This window comes from Gobio gobio (genome assembly GCF_949357685.1).
Source record: "Gobio gobio genome assembly, chromosome: 17".
Taxonomy (NCBI): domain Eukaryota; kingdom Metazoa; phylum Chordata; class Actinopteri; order Cypriniformes; family Gobionidae; genus Gobio; species Gobio gobio.
In genome coordinates this window covers 44,599,809-44,617,835 of record NC_137110.1, presented here as the reverse complement: position 1 = coordinate 44,617,835, position 18,027 = coordinate 44,599,809, and the positions used below count along the sequence as shown (strand labels likewise).

The 18,027-nt window shown below is 39.0% G+C and overlaps 1 protein-coding gene across 1 annotated transcript in view; it reads left to right on the top strand.

Annotated features, from left to right (window-relative positions):
• The window catches only part of sema5bb (sema domain, seven thrombospondin repeats (type 1 and type 1-like), transmembrane domain (TM) and short cytoplasmic domain, (semaphorin) 5Bb), a 116,877-nt gene extending 104,193 nt beyond the window's left edge, over positions 1-12,684 (top strand). The window contains exons 15-22 of the mRNA XM_079841124.1: positions 1,998-2,145; positions 2,264-2,492; positions 3,979-4,197; positions 4,760-4,930; positions 7,527-7,664; positions 7,754-7,792; positions 7,884-8,092; positions 10,846-12,684. Coding sequence (XP_079697250.1) covers positions 1,998-2,145; positions 2,264-2,492; positions 3,979-4,197; positions 4,760-4,930; positions 7,527-7,664; positions 7,754-7,792; positions 7,884-8,092; positions 10,846-11,007 — 1,315 coding nt within the window. The 3' untranslated portion in view covers positions 11,008-12,684. The remainder of the gene's footprint in view (positions 1-1,997; positions 2,146-2,263; positions 2,493-3,978; positions 4,198-4,759; positions 4,931-7,526; positions 7,665-7,753; positions 7,793-7,883; positions 8,093-10,845) is intronic.
• Positions 12,685-18,027: the final 5,343 nt, after the last annotated feature.

Sequence of the window (18,027 nt, the reverse complement as noted above, 5' to 3'; positions counted from 1 at the left end):
AAATACGACCGATTGACCGACGACGAGGTTCAGGCTTTATTAAGTGTATTTGCGGAAGACGAAATCCAGTGGGCTCTGGAAAGTGGCATGCAGTCCTACGTCACCGGACTTCTCTTCACGGTACTTTAGGCCGCGATGGAAACGCAGACAGCAGCAGGTCTGGGGGAAAAAAGTGTTCCTGGGAAAAAAGTTCCCGGGACAAATTGTTCCGGGTAATTTTGGTGGAAACTGGGCTATAATTAAGGATGGGCACAGACTCAGAATTGTTAGCTTTAGAATTTGATTTCATCCGTTTGGAAGATATCAAACATGGTTTAATATTTTGAGTGATTTTAGAAAACGTATAGACCTTGTGTAGCCCCGCCCCTTTTCAGTGCTCCGTGTCTTGCGGTTTGTATTTCCACAGCATGAAGTTAAGATCTTGTTGATTTATGAATGAAATGCTCGTTTTTAAAAATCCTACCGGTCTACCGACATTAGTTGTGACGTCCGCTCCAAACATTACAATCTTTAAGTCAGAGGTGGACAGTAATTAAGTACATTTACTTGAGTACTGTACTTAAGTACACTTTTTGAGTATCTGTACTTTCCTTGAGTAGTATTTTTTCTGGAAACTACATTTGAAAGACAAATATCATACTTTTTACTCCACTACATTTCTATCAAGGCCCTCGAAGTAGAAAGTCGTAGCCGCTTTGAAAGTCAGTGGAGGATTCATTTTTGGGTTTTTTTGCAGACAGCCTATCAGTAATCACTCTTGTAGGATCACATGAAATTCGATGATTTCCAAGTATTTTTTGAACACCAATCAATTGATGGCAAAATAGAAGGCGGCAGTTCCTAGATGCAGTGCGCGCAACCATGGCCATACTTAAAAGTTAAAATTCAGAAGAGCAGACGTGGAAAGTCTGAAAAAGTGCGACGACACGAAAGTGCTCACAGTAAGCTGCCTCTCAAACGCCAGACCACAAGTACTGAATTTTAGTCTATTGAAAACTAAAATCGTATTATAGTCAATTAAAACTAGACTAAAACTAAAACAATTCAGATGCCTAAAATGTTGCAAAAACTAAATCCAAGTTTGCTGTCAAAATTAACACTGGTATGAAGTATGATTGGTCAAATGATTTTTATAGATTTACCCGCCAATTTGCCATAGCCTTGTGGATACAGCGCTAACGCATAGGTAACGTTCGACAATGATGTTAGTTAGTATGCAAAAGCATAGTTGGGCTAATAATGTTAACTGAAGTCCTTTCAGAAATATGTTTTTACATAATCCTGTCAAATAAACACAATGTAGAAACCTTTCTTTTCTAGTATGAATTTGACTTTGATAAGAGCTTTGTAACTTTTAAGCAAGTATTTAAATGAGTTCAAGATATGCTAGCATGTCAGATGGAGCATGACTGGCTTAAACCAGCATGATGGAACAGCGTGCATTCATACAACAATGCAACGTTAATAAAATAATGCGTTTACTTTTACTTTTGATACTTAAGTACTTTTAAAATCAAGTACTTCTGTACTTTTACTTAAGTAAAAATCTATCTTTACAACTTTCACTTGTAATGGAGAAATATTTAACCAATAGTATTTTTACTTTTACTCAAGTAATGGAGTTGTGTACTTTGTCCACCTCTGCTTTAAGTAAATCCAGCTAATTACTCTTCGACAGTGATGCCAAAGACATTATTCTAGAGATGGCTGTCCACTTGTTTCTCTGGCAAATAATACGATCATAACACATACTACGAGGCACGTTTCAGTGTGAGTTTGTTCTGTTCTGAACAACTTGAAAGTCTGTTTAGAGTGTGATGCCCAGTTTTTCTCTGTAACCATTTACAAAGTTGACAAGTGTATGATGCCTAGTGTTTGAAAATCTATTCTGATTTTAAAAGTTGTGTAGCCTTAAAAAAAAATAACCAACTACATAAGAGTATAAGTGTTTGTTTGAGGTGACTGGAAGATGAATCGTTCATTTTTGTGTGATTCAGATTGTGTAATGAAAAGAATCCATGTCCTGTTCCGGTGTCCTGGGTCTCCTGGAGCGCTTGGTCCAAATGTAGCGTTGCCTGTGGTGGTGGAGTCCAATCCCGTGTTCGAAGCTGCGAGAATGGCAACACGTGTCCTGGTTGCCCTCTGGTAGGGTCTTAAACTAGTCATATAAAATCAACAAAACCCCTAATGAGGAAAGAAAAATAGATTTATTTGAAAACTAGACTCTCATTAGCATCTATCATGTGTGTGTTACTGCATACAGGAGTATAAGGCGTGTAATTTGGACGCGTGTGCCGAGGTGAGGCGGACCACACCGTGGACACCCTGGTACCCTGTTAATGTGACTCAAATGGGGGCGAGACAGGAGCAGAGGGTCAGGTACACATGCAGGGCTCTTCTCGCCGACCCTCACGACCTGCAACTCGGGAAACGCAAGTTAGAGACTCGCCTCTGTCCCACCACTGACGGAACTGCTGTCTGTGAGACTGACGGTACATACACACATACACACACACATCATCATTCTGTATGATTTATAAGCTTGTTTCCTCAATTTATGTCCCCACGGTGACACAAATCTCCATGTACACACAGTCACACACACACACATACGCACAAACTCAAATTAGTACATTATTTAATTAGTAAATTTAGTCAATCAAATTTTTTTTTTTAGTAAACTTTTATTTTACAATACAACTGTAAAATTGTAATACTAATGTCTATGGCTGTCTTACGTTTTCCATTTTCGAACTGTTATTTTGATGGAAAACTCTTTCGTTGACACCTCCCGGTCTGTAAGGACTTTTCATTACAAGTTTGGGAAGATGGTTGGTGCATGTTGCATTCCCAAATGCACGTTAAAGCGACCCAAACTGGGAGCAGATGCAGAGATGGAGTTTGTGTGGAGCAGCACATACTGTGAACTAGACGCTCTGAAAACATCATCATGAGCTGCTCATGTGTAAGAACACAGTGCCATGCTTATCTCTTAAACACGGAGCGCATAAAGTTATTTAAAGGGGTCCTATAATGGCCCTTTTTTCAAGATGTAAAATAAGTCTCTGATGTCCCCATGTGTGGGTGTATGTGAAGTTTTAGCTCAAAATACCCCACAGATATTTTTTATAGCATGTTAAAATTCACTTTTTGGGAGCAAAAACATGCTGTTTAAATGTCCCTTTAAATGCAAATGAGCTGCTGCTTCAAGAGTTCCAGTTAGCAGCTCCGATTACCTCATGCAGGCACTGAAAATGTCAGAAACTGTTCAGCCTTTTATGTTCAAACAATGATGGAGAGACTCAAAAAGAAGTGACAACATGTAGAATGCAACGTTTCTGAATGGTTAGTTGATTCATTTATGCAGCTGATGTGGATTTAACTATCTTCAATTCATCGACTAGCATGTTCTGTCATGATCTATAAATCGCTCTTGTGGGAACTGTTGTAAGATGCCTTCAGAGTCAGAGAATATCTGCTGCATGGAGATAGAACGGGTATAGGTTAGTTTAATTACGGTTATAATGTATGTTGTCATCTTGCTTTTATGACATGCTATTGCATTTGTGTTACATACTGTATTGCAATAACTGTGAAAAGACAGCTTGAGCAGACTCCCAAATGTGCTCTTCTACAACTCTTCCTCTTCTCAACATGGCCTCACCCCATTTGTTCCCGGGGGCATGGTTTATGTAAAATGTAGGGTTTGTGATGTCACTAACCCGTGAATAAGCTTGTTGTAGTTCCTACCAGCCGTTTGTTATAGTCCTTAAAAAGTGATTTCTTTATATGTTCCTTTGCTTTGAACTTTGAGCATCGTAACTTTGCCGATTACACACTAAATTTAAAATAGTGAAATCATAATCCACCACCCCTTTAATTAACTCTCAGCCTTTGCAATTTGATAATCCCACTAAGCCATATTGCGATATCAGTTCAATTGTAATGAGTACTATATGTACACTTTCATGTTTGTAGGTCTAGTTGACGACTTGTTGAGAATGGGTCGACCCGTTACACGAGTGCAAGGAGCCGCCTGGTCATCATGGGAAACGTGGTCTGCATGTTCCAAAGAGTGTTCCAAAGGCTTCCGCACACGCAAGCGCTCCTGTGCCACACCGGATGGCAAGAGCACGCCGTTCGCCTGCAGCGGAGCTCCGGTCGAGTATCAAGACTGCAACTCTCAGCCATGCCCAGGTCAGATATTTTTCACAGTCTTGTTTACATTGTCCCGCTTATTACACGGCTACTTCCCACATAAGTAAATAATTGGACACAAAGTATTGATTTTTGCTGAAAAATGTTATTAGCTCACTAAAAGCAAAGCCTTTCGCAAAGAAAACAGTTGCTTGCAAGAGACTGAACAACTCAATGAACATTTAAGGGATGAAGTACAGTCATACCACTTTTCACCATATAAATAATCATGGGGTGATATATATTGATTTGAGATATTGATTGAGATTTGAAATCTTACCTATTTATTATCTTATAATCCATTACAGTGTACAAAACAATCATCCCACAGCAACAATATTACAGTACTATTAATACTGAAGTCCTCTGAACTGAGACGCAAGATGGCAGCAGCTGTGTTTGTATTAAACTAGCATTGCTATTGACAACGGTTGTTATTGGCAAATAACACACCTCGAAATGTCGCGACTGCCCAAACAGAATCAAGTATTCCAGAGAGGTGTGTAATAACTGGCTTTAAAAGTCTTGCTGCAATAGTGTAATAACGTGTGTTGTTTTTCAGTGAAGGGGGCGTGGTCGTGCTGGTCTTCCTGGTCTCAGTGCTCTACTTCCTGTGGCGGCGGTCACTACCAGCGCTCCCGCACCTGCTCTAACCCGTCCCCTGCTCATTCTGGAGATATCTGCATAGGTCTGCACACAGAGGAAGCTCTTTGTAACACACACGAGTGTGAAGGTGAGAAAACCTTGTCTGGCTATCACCAGACCAAGCTCAATCTTTTAAGATTGAACACTGGTCTGGGGAGTCTGCTCTGCATTTTCTACTGCACAAGAGGCGTGATCAATGGGCATAGTTCAAATGACTCTGTACACAATTGTATAGTCCTTCAACCAATCAGACCAACGATCCATCGCTTCTCTATCTGTCATTGTGTTAAACCCGCCAATAGTGCGCCAGGTGGATAAGCTGGTTTGTGTATTCCCTGCAAATTTGTAACATAAGCAGGATAGAAATATGTACAGGTTTCCAGCCTGAGCTGCAGGGCGAAATCAAATCGCCAGCAGATCGGGCTGGGTTTACCCAGTCTAGAGAAAACCTACACAGCAATTTCTCTAAACATTTTACGGCTTCTTAACTCTTTCCCTACCACTGACGAGTTGACTCTTCATTCATGAGAAAACACTTCCTTGCCATTGACGAGTTTTTATGGCTTTCCGCGTAATCACTGTTATTGTTACGATCTTTAAAAGGCCTAGGGAATGTCGTAACATCAATATATTAAACTGCTGCTATGATGTGAAGTAGGCTGGAAGAACATGACAGACCAAAACTTTGCAAGAGAAAATTACTGGATTTATTCACATAAAAGCCGAAGCCACTAGTTCCAGTAATATATTGGTGAGCTATGTACAATGCAATAATAAATAACAAAAGGGGAAGACAAACAAAAAGTGGCACCAAAGGAAAGAACATAATATAACAAAAATAATCCTTAACTAACCCTAAACCTACTCAAAACAAAATGTGGAAAAGAAACCGAAATCTTCACGCACGCGGCGCTAACTAACCTAACTAAATAACAAAAGTACAAAGGGTGGCGCTCACCACTAACCTAGTGTGTTTAACAGAGACAGACCTACGGGCAGTGTATACCGCGGCATACTGACCTACCGTTCGTCTTCCCGTGATGTAGAACAAACACACTAACACACACAGCACACCACTCAGTTCGCTACACAGAGCTCAATACTCAGTTCGCTACACAGAGCTCAATACTCAGTTCGCTACACAGAGCTCAATACTCAGTTCGCTACACAGAGCTTTACACGCCATAGGAGAGAGAGAGCATGAATGAACGCGCCATCCTCTTAAAACCAGCTGAACGGCCTTTGATTGGTTCTGGAACGTCGCCTCAATGATGACTGACGTCCCGCTCAGCCAATCACAGCAATCCAATGAGCAGAGATAATGAGCTAGGGACGAAAGAGAAACAAATGACATAATGGCCAACACGTGCAAATTACCCCACGTATACAGATAATGAAAACAAAACACGTGGAACGTAACACTTCCCCCCCGAGGAACCAACTATATGGGACAAAATCGACCAAATAGTTGTTCAAACAGTTATGCTCAACCACAGTTATACGCAACTCTAGATAGTGCGTCAGCTATCACATTCTCGACGCCTTTCTTGTGATTTATTACCAGATTATAACCCTGTACAATCAGAGCCCAGCGCATTAAACGCTGATTCTGGTTATACATACGTGATAGAAAAACTAAAGGGTTATGATCGGTAAACACGATTACCGGAATGTTACTCGAGCCAAGATACACGTCAAAATACTGGAGAGCCATCAGAAGTGCTAAAGCCTCCTTCTCGATCGTCGAATAGTTTAACTGATTTTTATTAAACTTACGCGAGAAGTAACAGATGGGATGATCAATGCCATCTTTACCCTCCTGTATTAACACTGCTCCAGCACCAACGGCACTCGCATCCACGTCAAGTTTAAACGCAGCAGCACAATCTGGTGCGGCTAAAACAGGGGCGTTACACAGTAGGGGGTGCTATTACACATGTCCTGAACGAGTAGAGTATCTCCAGATCAAAACACAGGAATAAAAGAAGCAGAAACGAGCAATCTCACATGCAAGCAGATGCAAATGAAAAAGATTGCGATCATCAACAATAAACAGCATATAAATCAAAACTGCCTAATGTTACTGAATGAAATGTCGACTCAGGAAGTGGTTAGGACTGTGCAAGGTTTGGGGGCATCTGTGTTTTGCTCATCTTACTGAATCTGATCCAGATATAGTCTTTGACAAAAAGGCGATTTTTCTCAGCTTTTTGCTCATAATGTTGCTTTTTTATTAAACTTACCTACATTCAAGGGTTGATAAAAGTGTTCTTTCTTTTGATATATTTCATGTTCAGATATTCATATAACAAAATATTCTGGGGGCCATGAAATGTTTGTGAAAATTACCAAAAACGCATCTTTTAAACTAAGTTTATGTTTCTTTTAGAAATTTTGAGGAATAAATATATGGAAAATAGAAATGAGGGTGTTTCCTTAAAAAAAGCATTTAAAAAAGCTGAGAAATTTCGAAGTTTTTGTCAAAGACTACGTCCGGATCGGATTTAAAACTTTGATCAAAACATAGATGTGTAATAGTGCCCCCCTACCGTATAACAGTGGAAACATGGATTGCTGGAAAATTCAGTCAATGACAGGGAAAGAGTTAAATACTCTTAATGACTGCATTCATGATGACACAATTGTGAAATGTGTGTTCTGTTTATCTTTCTCACCTGTTTCAGGTGGGTGGGGGGCATGGTCAGAGTGGGCGGAGTGTAATGAGGAGGGGCAGCAGCTCCGCGGTCGTATATGTGAAATAAGCTCCTCTTGCCAAGGAAACTCCACTGATCAGAGAATGTGTCGGCCCAATGAGAGCGCAGGTTAGTTCCTTTCCCTCTTTTCCTTAGTTCACTTCTGGCATGTCAGACGACAGTAGTGTTTTACATACCCATCGTTTTCGTAATTCTAGTGCTGTCAAAGGGACAGAAGAGGAACTCAAACTGTGGAGGTAAATGCAACTTACATCAAACAGCATTCAGGTTTTGATGTGGCTAAAGACCATAGGTAAACATTTTTTTTGTCTGTTTTATCTCCTTCAGGGTTTTCTCTGTTCCACTTGGTGCTGACCGGCGCATGTTGTTTTCTGGGAGCTGTTTTGCTGTCCGTCCTGGTGTATGTATACTGTCAGAGGCTTCGCAAACCCCCTCAAGAATCCGCAGTTATTCATCCCAGCACCCCCAACCACCTACACTATAAAGAGAACAGCTGTGCTCCCAAGAACGACTTATACACACCCATGGAGTTCAAGGTATCCCATCATTCCACAGTGGTCTCTCTGTATTACTCTTGTGCAGTGGTCCTTAACTTGTGGGTTGCAACCATAACACTGATAAGTGCAAATAATAAAATGCACTTATAATATAATCAAGCATTGTTAATATAGAAGAATAAATAGGCTTAAACCATTTAAGAGAAGTCCTATAATTTTTTATAGTTTTGTTGTTAATTTTGCTTGTTGGTTGGCCTGTGAAGTTTATGATTATAAATATGTAAGGAATAATTGAAAAATAATCCACACCCGAGGTGGTAAAACGGTCACGACACGAAGCGGAGTGTGCATTACTTTTCAATAATTCAATGGCCCGTCGTCAATTATTTCGCTTCTACTACGGTTACCAGGGGCGGTTCTAGACCCTTTTTAGGGGGGCTTCAGCCCCCCTTAACTTCTGCCCAGCCCCCCTAAAAAATGTGTGATTAACCTTTAAAGCATATGAAACTGGCGGGAGGCTTCGGCTTCGTCCCGTCTTTTAGTCTGCGTGTTCTTCAATCCGCAGCGGCGCCGAGCAGAGCGCACGTCAGAAGCAGAGGTGTGTGCGTTCATCTGAGCCTCATTGGTCTGTCATCGCTCGTCAATGTCAAAATATTCGAGAAAACCAATCAAATCAGAGTAGACGGGCTTTATGTTCACACAGATTATGCTGAGGCTTAACACGAATTTTAGCAGCACAACTCGACGTCAAGTGAGAGAAATGTAAGACTGCTTCTTTAAGTCAGAAATGTTAAACAAAGACAAAAATATTCAGGCAAATGAATAGCCTACACTTTTGTCTAATTTCGCCAATTTGAATTGAAAATAGGCCAATGTGATTCATAATGTAATTAACAAACAAGAAATATTAACAAAACCGTTTTCTTCAGATTAGGCATAAGATTAATAATGAATGTGTACATATTGTAAATTAATATTATTCCATTTGTAGCCTTCAGTAAATAAATAAAAAAGCTCAGCTATTTCACCCTGTATTGGGCATAAGATTAGTAATGAATGTGTTTATTTTGTGAAATAATTTAATAAACTTAAAACTTTAATAAACAGTAAATTAACGTGTCTAAGTATTCATAAAACATATAAATATCAGTATGTTAATATGTAATATGTTAATATGTATTTTGGGGCAAAAAACATTATAGTTTTGATCCTATTGTTTACTATATTTATTTGATTGGTCAGTGTCGTTGTGGGTTTTGGTTGTTTTGCTGTTGTAGGCTGTAAAGACATTTGAAATAACTGAAATCATTTGGTGAAGTGATATGGAACTGGAATATGGATTATGGGTTATGGATATGGAACTGTAAAGACCTGCCTTGATCTACTTAAGCCGTGCATTTCCCTGAAAATAATTGTACACCTTAGAATGTTCGTCAACCAATCCGATTCAAGCATTCAACAGCCTCATAGTATAAATAAATATATATACACCACCAGTTAAAAGTTTGGAATCATTAAGATTTATAAAGAAGTCTCTTCTGCTCACCAAGGCTGCCTTTATGTTATTAAAAATACAAAAAAGCTGTAATATTGTGAAATATTATTAAAATGTAAAATAACTGTATTCTATTGTAATATATTTTAAAATGTAATTTATTCCTGTGATCAAAGCTGAATTTCGAGCATCATTACTCCAGTCTTTAGAGTCACATGATCCTTCAGGAATCATTCTAATATGCTAATCTGCTGCTCAATAAACATTTATGATTATTATCAATGTTGAAAACAGTTGTGTAAAACCTTTTTTTAGGATTCTTTGATGAATAGAAAGTTCAAAAGAACAGTATTTATCTGAAATAGGAAGCTTTTGTAACATTGTACTACTTTTCAAAAGGTTTGGGTCAGTAAGAATAATTTTTTTATTTTTTTGGGAAAGTACTTAAAGAAATTAATACATATTCAGCAAGGATGCATTAAATTGATCAAGTGACAGTTTAGACATTTATAATGTTGCAAAAGCTTTATATTTATTAAACAAAACTGTTTTCAACATTGATAATAATAATAAATGTTTCTTGAGGAGCAAATCAGCATATTAGAATGATTTCTGAAGGATCATGTGACTCTAAAGACTGGAGTAATGATGCTGAAAATTCACCTTTGAATCACAGAAATAAATTGCATTTTGAAATATATTCAAATAGAAAAAAGTTATTTTAAATTGTAAAAATATTTCACAATAATACAGTTTTTGCTGTATTTTTGATCAAATAAATGCAGCCTTGGTGAGCACAAGAGACTTTTTCAAAAACATTAAAAAATCTTAATGATTCCAAACTTTTGATTGGTAGTGTATATATAGTTAATATATTATATTTGTTGTTGTTTTGAATAAGTTACCTCTAGTGCCTTTAATGGATATGTTATTTATTTAATAATGTTAATAATAAATATATTTGTTATATTTTATATAATCATTTTTTTTTATTATTAATAGTATCATTATTATTTGTTCTATTAAACTTGTCTGGTCTTCTGTTGGGTCCACTTAACATCTGATGTAATATGAGGGTCTGAAGCCCTTGAGAACCACGACTCTCCCTAATCTGTCTCAGAAGAAATCCGTCTTATCTATCATTCTTCATTTTCCGGTACCGTCTCTTCCCTCAGAGCATTGACATCAGAGGACCACTGCAGCATGATGCAAAACGCACTGTGGCCTTTGAAATATTGAAGAGACTTTCCGACACCCCGTGTGCTCACTTTTTGTGCTTTCTCTCTGTTCCCCACAGACTCTGAATAAGAACAACCTGCTTCCACCTGATGAAAGCTGCAACTTCTTCCCATCAGCTTTGCCACAGACCAACGTCTACGCCACCACGTATTACCCGTCTCCTCTGGGCAAGTACGACTATCCTTCCATGGATTCACCCTGCAGCTACATGCACAGCTGATGCACAAAGACACATATCATGCTTTCTTAGGGGCGTGTGACCACATCACACGCCCTTATCCGTCCATGCATATGCATTGGAAAATGCATGGATCCACAGGAAGGTCGAGCGCATAACCTGCATCTCAAAAGATGCAGGAAAACGCAAAGGATTGTTGTTCGGACGAGACGGGCCCATGCAGTTTTCTTGTAGCATTTCCTTTCCTAAATGTCATCTCAAACCGGGAGTCACGGGTTCAGTTGATCACATGCGTCGTAATAACTACAAACTGACACTCACAAAGCATGCACACTTCTTAAAATGCAGAAGAGCTAGAGGAATTCTGGCGTCTATGCTTTTCACGCGAAGCTCAAAACTCAATTGTGACGTCCTGCTTTGTGCGCTGGCGTCTTCAGCTTTGTGTTGTTTGTCATAACAGAAAAAATGCAACGCAGAACTCGTTTTGAGTCGATAAAGCATGAAGGGTTCCAGACAGCTGTGACGCCTCACAATAAGCCTGAACATCTGTTTCCCTTATTTTTTTCCTGGTTTATGTCCTTTCGGCTCCAGAACTCAAGCAGTGGATGTGAGATACTTGGAATGAGGATTACTGGTTGACGTCACGCCGGTCGCGTCGCTGAACTGAGCAGGAGCTGCGTACAGTACAGACTCATATCTTCATCGTCTAATAAAAGACTTGAGCTCATAAGGCTGTCCACACACTGTTACACATATGTACACCAGTATGAATATATCTGTCAGGCACTTTTTAAAGGGAAGTTTCACCCAAATATGACAGTTCTGTCATCATTTACTCACCCTCATGTCATTCCAAACATTGATGGCTTCTTCCCAAGGCAAGACGCTACCGGCGCGGTCGGCGAGATTATCCTATAAGATCATTACAAATCACACTGTACGACATGGATCTAATAAACTTGGATACGTCATGTATGTAGAGTGTACAATGATGACACCTACTGAATTGGAAGAATAAAACGAGGAGGTAGTGAAAGAAATTAATATGGACACGGTTATGGCTAGGCAAAAGAGGCCAACTTGGCATGGCAATTTTTTTTAATGGAGCTACGAACAATACGCAATATAGTTGAACAAAATGCCATTTCATTCTGCATTTTATTGGCTAGTCAGTAGACATAGGTCATAGCAAATACACTGTGAGATGATCATGCTAAATTTCTGACAGTCTCACTGTACGACGTAGGACCACCGTTTAGGAGCCACAACCACAGAAATGGCCACAATTGGTCATCTTTCATATTGGACAGCCCAACATCGTACATTAGATGTGTTCCTGGAACAACATTCATTTCCAAAAACATAGTCCTAACCCTATCCCTATTCCGAAACCTAACTGATCCCTAAAATCAGTGGTAAATGATAGGTGAATAACACTGGTGTAGAAGAATCTAACCCAAAATGTTATGCAAACCTATCCCTCAAATCTGATTGGTTGATTGGAATGTTCCAGGATCAACAAGGATGTTGATCCAGGAAAATGTTCTACTTGGTGAAATCACGTTTACCCTACAGGTGAATAGGGTAAAATATGTAAATACAGTGAGGAAAATAAGTATTTGAACACCCTGCTATTTTGCAAGTTCTCCCACTTAGAAATCAAGGAGGGGTCTGAAATTGTCATCGTAGGTGCTTGTCCACTGTGAGAGACATAATCACAAAACAAAATCCAGAAATCACAATGTATGATTTATTAACTATTTATTTGTATGATACAGCTGCAAATAAGTATTTTTTGAACACCTGAGAAAATCAATGTTAATATTTGGTACAGTAGCCTTTGTTTGCAATTACAGAGGTCAAACGTTTCCTGTAGTTTTTCAGCAGGTTTGCACACACTGCAGGAGGGATTTTGGCCCACTCCTCCACACAGATCTTCTCTAGATCAGTCAGGTTTCTGGCCTGTCGCTGAGAAACACAGAGTTTGAGCTCCCTCCAAAGATTCTCTATTGGGTTTAGGTCTGGAGACTGGCTAGGCCACGGCAGAACCTTGATATGCTTCTTACAGAGCCACTCCTTGGTTATCCTGGCTGTGTGCTTCGGGTCATTGTCATGTTGGCAGACCCAGCCTCGACCCATCTTCAATGCTCTAACTGAGGGAAGGAGGTTGTTCCCCAAAATCTCGCAATACATGGCCCCGGTCATCCTCTCCTTAATACAGTGCAGTCGCCCTGTCCCATGTGCAGAAAAACACCCCCAAAGCATGATGCTACCACCCCCATGCTTCACAGTAGGGATGGTGTTCTTGGGATGGTACTCGTCATTCTTCTTCCTCCAAACAACATGTTTAGTGGATTATGTCTCTCACAGTGGACAAGCACCTACGATGACAATTTCAGACCGCTCCATGATTTCTAAGTGGGAGAACTTGCAAAATAGCAGGGTGTTCAAATACTTATTTTCCTCTCTGTATATAAGTAAGCAATAAGTTACGAGAGGCTGTGCTATCATGAATAATGCTGCCATCACATGTTATCGGAATTGTCGGAAATATTAGTTTCCTAGTAACACCCTCTCAAGTCAAAACTTGAATGCGATTAGCTCGTAATAACGACTTCAGAAGTGGGAAGTCCGAAATGTCCGATAGCACAGGAAGGCAGCATAAGTCACGGCTGAAGGCCTTTGTTAGGCACAACCATAAGACCGTAGAAAAATATGGACGACGCGACTTCATTCTCTTCCGCTGAAGTAAGTGAAGCCTCCGGAGGTCCGAATATGACGCTGACATCTTGCGCAGATTTGGGACCGAGTCTGCGCAGTAGTGACCTTGGGACCGGAATGTAGAGAGCAGGAAGTAGAGGCGCGGTATCAAAAGCCCGCCCACACTCTCGCAGATGCAGAACAATTCATTATGTTGGTGTGAAATAAACAGTTATGGAAATGTAGAAATTAAAGCTAAAGCTCCGATCTCCTCCCGAAAAAAGTCTGTTAGTGCCTCAGTGACAACTTCACTCAGAGAAGCCGTCAATCTCAGCTGTCAATCATGACCTCACACTCACACTTGATTTCACACTGAAATCAAATCAGTGTGATAAACACTGCATGTGGCAAGTGACAGAAACCAACTTTGTGAAAACATTATATGAAATGCAATTTGATTGTTTAGTTTGTCTCGCATCCATTAGAATACACGGAGGGGCGGGGCTTATGAGCTATACTTGGACCAGCCACCTGGGGGCGATCGAGGCGCGTAGGCTCCAGTTATTTACAGGAGTGCTGCAGGCTTGGGCACTTGGGCTACTGTCTGTTAGTCATCGCGTCACCTCAGCTCCGCCGACGTCCCGCCTCTTTGCCCATTTTCTGTTATCCGGGAGTGACGCACGATGACGCGCTGACAAGATGGCAACGGCCAGCTCGACCCTACTTTACGCTTTAAAACTGCTCTTCAGAATCCTGTGGGTGACGTCACGGACACTACGTCCATATTTTTTTACAGTCTATGGGCACGACGCGAATCGGAGTTCACGATACAGCACTAGCCTTGAGTACCTTGTTGCTTTTATAAAACGGTCACCATACAATACAAATATTAAAGCCAAAATATATGCATCAATGCAACTTTCAAGAAGTAAAACATAGAAAAAATAGTCCCTGACCGTGAACCACTGATCACGGCAACAGAAGTTAAGTTACATTATTACGCCATTAGATGGCGGCAAACACCGTCTTTATGAGTGAGTGAGTCAGTCAGTAGCGAAGACTTTTATATGAAATACTGAAACTTGTCGTGTGAACACGGGAACAAGACGCAACTGACAAATGCTTTGACTATTGTCAGTGTCAGGACACGGGAAAACCCCTTTACAAGATGCTGACAGATTTTTAATTACGTACGTATTACTAACGTAATAACACTCGCTCACCCGATCTCTCTTTCACAATAATACAGTAAGATTCAAGGAACAATATCAATTGAGAACAAACATATGTTTCCGTTGCTAAGCTGGTTGCTAAGGGGTTTGTGTAGTGATACAGAATGGTTGGGTGAAGCTATCATAGCCGTGTTTCATTGTGAATAAAACACAGCTATCAGAATCAATGACTGACTCTGACCGTTTTATAATATAAATCAGAAAATACTGTCAAGTCTGTATCTCAGAATCTCCCTATTTTGAGGAGTAAACTTATATAAAACAGGTCAAATGAAATATAAACAAGTTCTTCTGTAAACACCTTCAGAATATAGTAAGTGCATATACTGAAAAAAAAACTTGTTTTAAAATCTACACATGCAAATAGATAAAGTGTAATGAAACACAAGTCTTAAGCAAAATATCCCAAAATCTCTCAATTGACCAGTGCATGAAAAAACAATGGTTTTGCCAGTAACGTCCTGTCATATGTGGAATATTTTTGAAGGATGGTCATGCTGCTCTTTTCCATACAATAAGGTATCCAATGGCCTGTCAAGCTCCCACATGCACAAACGCCACTACAGTATCATAAAAGTACTCTAATATGACTTCCAAATCTTCTGGATCATACAATAGATTTGTGTTGACTGACTGAAAAAAGCTCTCAAATTTCATGTGTAAGAAGAATTCAAAATTGGAGCATCCAGATAGCATTAAAGAGTGGCTCACACATTCTGCTAAACTTCTTCTTTTTCTTTCCTTGGAAGAAAGAAAGTCATACAGGGTTTAAACAACATGAGGATGGGTAGATCATGACAGAGTTTAATTGGTTAATTATTCTTTTCAAATCAATTGTTAATGGAGCACGGCAGTTATAGCTCTGTGTGAGCGTTATTGCACCTAAAGGGATGTATGTTTGTATGTACATATGTATATTTGTAGCTGGCATTATATATTTATACACAAATGAGTTTTTTGTTGTTGTTTTTTTCAAATTGAATCAGGTATTTTTCCCCCTGCTATAACTCCACAGCGAACACAAGACAGTGAAGGAAAGAACTCTTGTCTTCTGTACACTAGAGTACTCAGATTGATGCTGTCTTGTGTATGACCAGCAGTGTGTGTACATTTAAATGAAAATATACGTTTTATGAAATACTGTATTTTGTTTATTCTTTGAGCCCAGATTAACTTTAATGCAAAGTACATAAGTGCATCTTGCTTGATGTTGAATATGGCATTGCGATGTGTGTGTGATGGAGACGCGTCACACACTGCAGCTGGACTCTTGCTGATGCCGCTTTTTAACGCTGATGTTGCATGGGTGGATGCTGCATTTTTTCTGAATGCAGACGGTTCTCTATGCAATAAAAAAACAAACATTGAATTTACAACACATGATCACTGCCTTTATACACTGTGAACTTTTTCTATGTTTTTCTATGTTGTACATTGTAAAAAATAAATAAATATCCAACTGGTTGTCAAAACACCACAACTGACTTTATTCTGTCAAGACTTTTAACATCCATCCATCTGTCATTCTATCTATCTATCTATCTATCTATCTATCTATCTATCTATCTATCTATCTATCATTCTGTCTATCTATAATCTATCTATCTGTCATTCTATCCATCCATCCATCTGTCATTCTTCTATTTATCCATCTATCCATCCCTATCCGTCATTCTTTCCATCCATGTGTCATTCTATCTATAATTCTGTCTATCTATCATCCATCTGTCATTCTATCTATATGTCTATCCATCTGTCTATTTATCTATCTATCTATCATTCTGTCTATCTATCATCTGTTTGTCATTCTATCTATCCATCATTATGTCCATCCATCCGTTTATTTATTTATCCATCCACCCATCTGCCATTCTGTCCATCTATCCATCATTCTGTCTATCATCTATCTGTCATTCTGTCCATCCATCTATTTATTTATCCATCCATCCATCTGCCATTCTGTCCATTCATCCGTCTATTTATTTATTTATTTATCCATCCACCCATCTGCCATTCTGTCCATCTATCCATCATTCTGTCTATCATCTATCTGTCATTCTGTCCATCCATCCATCTATTTATTTATCCATCCATCCATCTGCTATTCTGTCCATCTATCTATCATCATTCTGTCTATCTATAATCTATCTGTCATTCTATCTATCCATCATTCTGTCCATCCATTTGTCTATTTATTTATCCATCTATCCGCCATTCATTCTATCTATCTGTCATTCTATCTATCATCTATCTATATGTCATTCTGTCAATCCATCCATCTGCCATTCTGTCCATCTATCTATCATCATTCTGTCTATCTATAATCTATCTGTCATTCTATCTGTCCATCATTTTGTCCATCCATTTGTCTATTTATTTATCCATCTATCCGCCATTCATTCTATCTATCTGTCATTCTATCTATCTATCATCTATCTATATGTCATTCTATCTATCTATCCATCATTCTGTCAATCCATCCGTCTATTTATTTATCATCCATCTATCTGCCATTCATTCTATCTATCATTCTGTCTATCTATCCATTCATCTATCATTCTATCTATTTATTTATCCATCCATCCATCTGCCATTCTGTCCATCTATCTATCATTCTGTCTATCATCTGTCATTCTATCTATCTATCCATACATCTATCCATCATTCTGTCCATCCATCCGTCTATTTATTTATCATCCATCTATCTGCCATTCATTCTGTCTATCTATCATTTTGTCTATCCATCCATCTGTCATTCTATCTATCATTCTGTCTATCTATCCATCCATCTGTCATTCTATCTATCATTTTGTCTATCCATCCATCTGTCATTCTATCCATCTATCTGTCATTTTATCTATCTATCCATCCATCATTTGTCTATTTATCCATCTTTCGATCCCTATCTGTAATTCTGTCCATCTATCTATCCACCTGTTATTCTTTCTTTCTATCTATCTATCTATCTATCTATCTATCTATCTATCTATCTATCTATCTATCTATCTATCTATCTATCTATCTATCTATCTATCTATCTATCTATCTATCTATCCATCCATCATTTGTCTATTTATCCATCTTTCGATCCCTATCTGTAATTCTGTCCATCTATCTATCCACCTGTTAT